Raw genomic sequence first — 5,779 nt, forward strand, 5'->3', positions numbered from 1 at the left:
GAATGCTGGGTAATCAGAAATCATCCTACCTCTATTATGTAATAACAACTACATGAGGTTAATAAATAACCTACTAGGAAGATGCATGTTCTTAACAATGCAATTAAATCCTATTCCTAGAAAGTGAAAAGTTAGACCTGAAAACTCTGGTTAAAAAAACAAACTGCAAAGTTTTTTACCCAAATTCTTTTGAAATATTGCATTTAATATATGGGGACCCATCTGGTAAACTCTGAAACCAGGAATTTATTTTAATTCTACTTTAAAAACTTTAATCACTTGCAACTAAACCCAGACTAATGGGAAGAAGACATATTTATATATCTCCTTAGTATTCCTTTGACCCAACAGTATTATCTAAGGGTTATTTCTGATACAGTCCTATTTAAATACCTATTGAACTTTCATAATGCTCAATGGCAACGTTTAAAACATCACTTTACATAGAACTCTATGATGGCAGCTTAATATTCATCTATTGCTAACACACTGTGGAATACACGTGCCGAGGTTAGCACTGCAGCAAATACAAAAGATGTCTTAACCATACATATTGCCCTGAAGCAGATCTTCATAAATCTTCAAAGTCATCTTCTTTAATCAGGTATGTATACAGTGTTTGATATGAACAGCATACCAAACAGGGCAGCAAAATAATAGACAATGTTTAAATTTTAATCATTAAGGATGAACTTGATACTCAAGAAAAATAATTGGTCACCTTTAGAGGATGCTAGCAATCAAGTCATTATTCTGAAAACAAACAGAAAGAATCAAAGTTTAGGGCTTCCCTGGTGGCGCAGTGGTTGAGAATCTGCCTGCTAATGCAGGGGACACAGGTTCGAGCCCTGGTCTGGGAAGATCCCACATGCCGCAGAGCAACTAGGCCCGTGAGCCACAACTACTGAGCCTGCGTGTCTGGAGCCTGTGCTCCGCAACAAGAGAGGCCACGATAGTGAGAGGCCCGCACACCGCGATGAAGAGTGGCCCCCGTTTGCCACAACTAGAGAAAGCCCTCGCACAGAAACGAAGACCCAACACAGCCAAAAATAAAAAATGAATAAATTAAAAAGAAGGTTCAACATTAAAAAAAAGAATCAAAGTTTATTTTGCCTGCCTTCCCTTTAAGGAACTGTCATCAAATAACTGATGAGGGGACATTTCTCTATATATGTTCTACTCATAAATAAATAAATGATAAAATCTGAATATCACAGTTTTGCAAACTCCTAATTAAATAATTAATGCATATAGGCAAAAGTCACTGATGGCCAAGACACTCATTAATTATTCTAGCCTCCAGCCGCCAAGCAGAATGTGAATCAATCAAGTCTCTAGATCTGCCAGTTTGCAGACACCAATAGAAGTAACAATTAAAATCAAGAGAATTCAACCAGCAAAACCCAGACTGAGGAAATTCTAAGGTTAAAATCTGGTTTCTTCAACAAATAAATAGAAGGGATAAAAAGTGTGGTGAGGAGGAACCCATAGATTAAAAGACTTAACAGACAAATTTTCAGCAAAATACAACATGTATGTTTTGTTTAAATATTGTGTCAACCGAACAGTAGCAAAATAAGAACATTTATGAAGCTACCAGGAAAGTTTGAAAACCAACCAGATATTTGATGATTTAAAGAATTATACTGAGATTATGTTTTTAAGAGGAGTTCTTATAACAAAGATATATTTTAAAATATTTATGGATAAGATATGTTGTCTGGGATTTGCTTTAAAATAATTCAGGGGTAGAGGGAAGGGTAGTGGAGGGTTCTACATGAAACATCACTGAATATGAACGGATAGCTACTGAAGCACAGTAACAGATACAAAGGATTCAGTACAGTATCCTCTCTATTTGTGCCTGTTTGAAATTTTTTCAAAATAAAAGCTTTAAAAAGAAAGATGAACTAAAAAGTTCTATATGATAATCCATAGAATAAGGACAAAAAAGCTCCATGTCCCTCAGAGGTCAAAATAAATGAAAATCTTATGGTGAGTTAGACAAGAATTCTCCTTGTATACACACTACTACTTGACAAACAAGAAAACTGAGACCCAAAGAGATAAGTCTTGCTCAAGGTCAAAAAACAAAGCAGCAACAAAGCCAAAACTAGACTGCACAATTGCAAGCCCAAAAAGAGATCTTAGTTGGAGCTAAGTTAAGAGAAGATCTGAGCAGTCCTGAAGTAGTCTGAAAGCCTGTCAAAAGTACAAAAAAAAAGTCTTAAAAGTTAGGAGAAAAAAAGAAAGTCAGGTGGTTTGAAGGGTTATATGCTAGAGTGACAGCAATAAAGCTAGAGAGAAAGTACTATAGAGAACCAGGTATTTGGTAATCATTCTCACTAGGGAAAAGAAGTGTTAAATCTATGATGCATATTTGGAAGCTACTTGAATTCAAGGTATCGGAAGAAAAGAAAGTTGTTGTCTAGCTTACAAGTAGCTTATTCATGAACTGGTGAAACATAAAATCATTATTTTAAATAATGATTTTTTTGAAAACCGTTGAAAAAAATTTTAATCTTATTAAGTGCACAAGTGATTTAAATCTTAAACATAAAAATGTGATTTATCTTCCTGTCCAAGAATAGGCTTCAAAATTTGACCATGAAGGTCCTTCATAATTTACTCAGACATTCGCATAAAAGAGTAAGGATTCACTTTTATGTTAAGTCATTAAGAACAAAATTCTGTGTTTGTCGAACAAACTACACTATCTTTTCAATAAGCACAGTGTCGCCTGAATAAAACATGAACTCGACCTAGAAACAATATAACTAATTAATAAGGCAGTGTAATCCCACTTACTTTTTGTCATTCTGAAAATGTAAAACCTAGTAAGTTTGATGGATTTTTTAAAAAATAATTTTCAAACGAGTACTGGGCATGCATACTAAAATGCATTTTAATTTTTGGCTGACATGTGTTAGTGACTGTTTTCAAGTCACTAAGAATTGGATCACTTTTTTATTGGAAGAGTGGTCTATTTTTAAAAAGACATTTCTGGCATTAAATTACACAAGACTAAAAGCTATTTTAAGAATCATATTAAATATTTCAAAGTATATGTCCTTCAGTAACTGTAAAAAATACCAAACCAGGAAGTCATAGAAAATTCCAGTGTGAGCTCAAATATTTAATATTAAGATAACTGAGATCATCTGTTAAGGAATAACTTCAAAGAACTTTTAGTTCTTTAAAAAGCTGAAAGTATAGAAAGGGAGCCCTGCAGGATAATGCAGAAATGGAAGCTGAGACTTGAGAACTTCACCACGCAGACCTAAAGTAACTTAAGGAGTAAGTTAGAGATGTTACTCTGACCCTTGCCAGTATCTTCAAAGTAGTAATATAGCTCCTAACTTGAAAAACATATTTTTAAGTAGTACCCTTCTTCTCCAATAACCTAAAATCAAAACTAACACATAAAAATTCACATAAAGACGAATGGAGAAAAACTTATTTTTGAATGACAAAGAAAAAATAATGAGCAGTCATAATGGATAAGAGCATGGACTTGAATCAGGCAGTTGTGAGCTCCCGGCTATATACGGAAGCAGAAGGGGCTGCTTCTCACTAACCCCTTTAAACTCTGCATCAGTTTTTCTCAACAGTAAAAAGGATAATTACAGATACCCATTCTCACAGGATTGTTTTGAGGATCAAGAGAGACAATGCTTATAAGGTGCTAATATCAGGGCAAGCTTATAGTAACCACCTCAAATCAATAGCATTTTTATATAATAATCTTTTAATTTAAAAGATTATAAGAAAAATTCTTAATGCTCTTCTCATAAAAATATCTCTATCTGTACTCCCACTTGTGGGAGGAAAATAAAAAGCACAAACAAAAATACAAATGTTTTATTTTTCTCAAAGGTCATACTTTTACTTATATAATTTTAGGATCCCTGAAGACAAATATCAAATTAAAACCACATCCTACAGTTTTTAAGAGCAAGCCAATATTGTGTATGTGTTCAAACGTGAAAAAGTGGAAAACAGAAAATCCTGTGTTTTTAAATTTGGGGTCATTACTATGAATAAATATGCTATTATCCATTAAATAAAGTGCTAATAAGGCCAGTCACAAAATTTTATAACAAAGTATTTTAAAACTTAGAAATAAAAAGGAAAGCAGTTACCTTCGCACAATAAAGCATCCAAAGTTCAAAGAGTCTCTCTCTGGATGCCATTCTGGCTTTCACTCTGGCACTTTAATTTTTCCTCAAAAAAAAAAAAAAGTTCAAGACCACAGCATGTTCATTTTATTTTCCAAGTTTTTCAGCCGTTACAGTAAAGCTCAAAGCAGTAGGGAAAACAAAAAGAAGTGAAACAAATGGACTGTCTTCTGGTCAATAAAATTCAGTTTCAGCAGTTACTCCAACCTATCTTCATCAGTGGTCGTTGGGCAATTAGATAAATCTGTGAAAGAGAAAAATATGCAAGGATTTGCTTTAAAAAGAGGCCATGTTAATAATTATAGGTTTAACAGAACTAGAGATTTATCTACCTCACTTCCCACCAACAACCGGCTAAGCATTTACAACTGACTGGATTTCATAGAAACTTGTGTTTCAGGAAAACATCACAGCTAATACAATATATCACATCAACACAAAGTCAGAATCCTCTTGGGCAGAACTCAAAGATGAGTACTCATAACAAAAAATGTGTCCAATGATAATAAACAGAAAAAACGCCATTCCCATTCATACATTTTCTATAAACATAGAAAAAGTACACTTACTACTGACATATTTCAAAGACATAGAATGCCTCAGAATTTTCTAGTCTGCTTCTTCAATCTTGTTGGGAATGTTTGTCGTGTGTTGCCGGGCAGGGCGTGGGGAGGAGGGTGAAGAATTCCTAGTTTGTTTGTTTGGACAATCCTCAGAGAGTGAAAGTCGACCTGCCCACCTGGCCTCTCTACCTCTCCATCCATTAAGAAGAAAGGAGCACGCACGCACCAGCAAGGAAAACACCCCGAGAAAGCCTCCAAATGTTTTGGGGGACCTTTAAATTTCCTCCTCGCATCCCAGACAACCGAAATGGAGGCAAACTTAAGACGTGCCAAGCTGCCAAGTGAAGCTTTGGGGAGGGGGCAAAGCGAGCTTGGCGTCCCCCGACCCGCTATCCACGCCCTCCCGACCGCACCGGGACACACCCAGGTCAACCTCGCCCCCTCACGGCCGCCCCTCACTCCACGGCGCGTTCAACACCAAGCACCCGGAGCCCTCCCATTTCTACCACGCGGCCCCCTCTTCCCTACGACCCGCTCCCCATCACCGCGCTCACATTGGACGGTTGTGGTGCTGCCGCCGCCGCCGCCGCCGCCAGGCCGACATCTAACTTGCTTCCCTTGCCCCCTTCCCAAGCTCAAGCCCCGTATCACCCCGCAGCTAGGCAAGAGGGCGGGAGAGGGAGGCGGGGCGACGACAGCGCGAGGCGGGGCGCGGGGCTGGGAGGAGACAGGGGCGGGGCTGTCCTCACGGCTAACGATTCCGGCCTCTAAGGATTTCCCCGCCCCGGGGCAGTAGCTGCTCATTGGTCGCGAAGGCTGGGAAGGGGCGGGATGACCTGAAGCCGCGCCCCTGCATACCTGCGCAGTCTCAGTCGACCCGGCTCTTGACGACCCGGCGGCGGTGCGCGGCGGCGCCCGGCGGAGCGCTCCAGTCTTCCCCGAGGTGGGCGCGTAGGAGGACCTACGTGCTTACGTCCACCCACCGCCGCTGCTGCGGACTAGCACACAGCGTTCGGCTGATGGCGTCATTTCCGCGAG

General features: G+C 38.9%; 1 protein-coding gene across 1 annotated transcript in view; it reads right to left on the reverse strand.

The window, feature by feature from the left end:
• NBEAL1 (neurobeachin like 1) overlaps positions 1 to 5,406 on the reverse strand; it is a gene marked incomplete at its 3' end in the record, with an annotated part of 145,371 nt that extends 139,965 nt beyond the window's left edge. Inside the window, exons 1-2 of the mRNA XM_007469188.1 lie at positions 5,296 to 5,406; positions 4,143 to 4,422 (exon numbers count right to left, since the gene is read on the reverse strand). Coding sequence (XP_007469250.1) covers positions 4,143 to 4,193 — 51 coding nt within the window. The remainder of the gene's footprint in view (positions 1 to 4,142; positions 4,423 to 5,295) is intronic.
• Between the last annotated feature and the right edge of the window lie 373 nt (positions 5,407 to 5,779).

Source organism: Lipotes vexillifer, unplaced genomic scaffold (genome assembly GCF_000442215.2).
Source record: "Lipotes vexillifer unplaced genomic scaffold, Lipotes_vexillifer_v1.1 scaffold259, whole genome shotgun sequence".
In the NCBI taxonomy this organism is placed as follows: domain Eukaryota; kingdom Metazoa; phylum Chordata; class Mammalia; order Artiodactyla; family Lipotidae; genus Lipotes; species Lipotes vexillifer.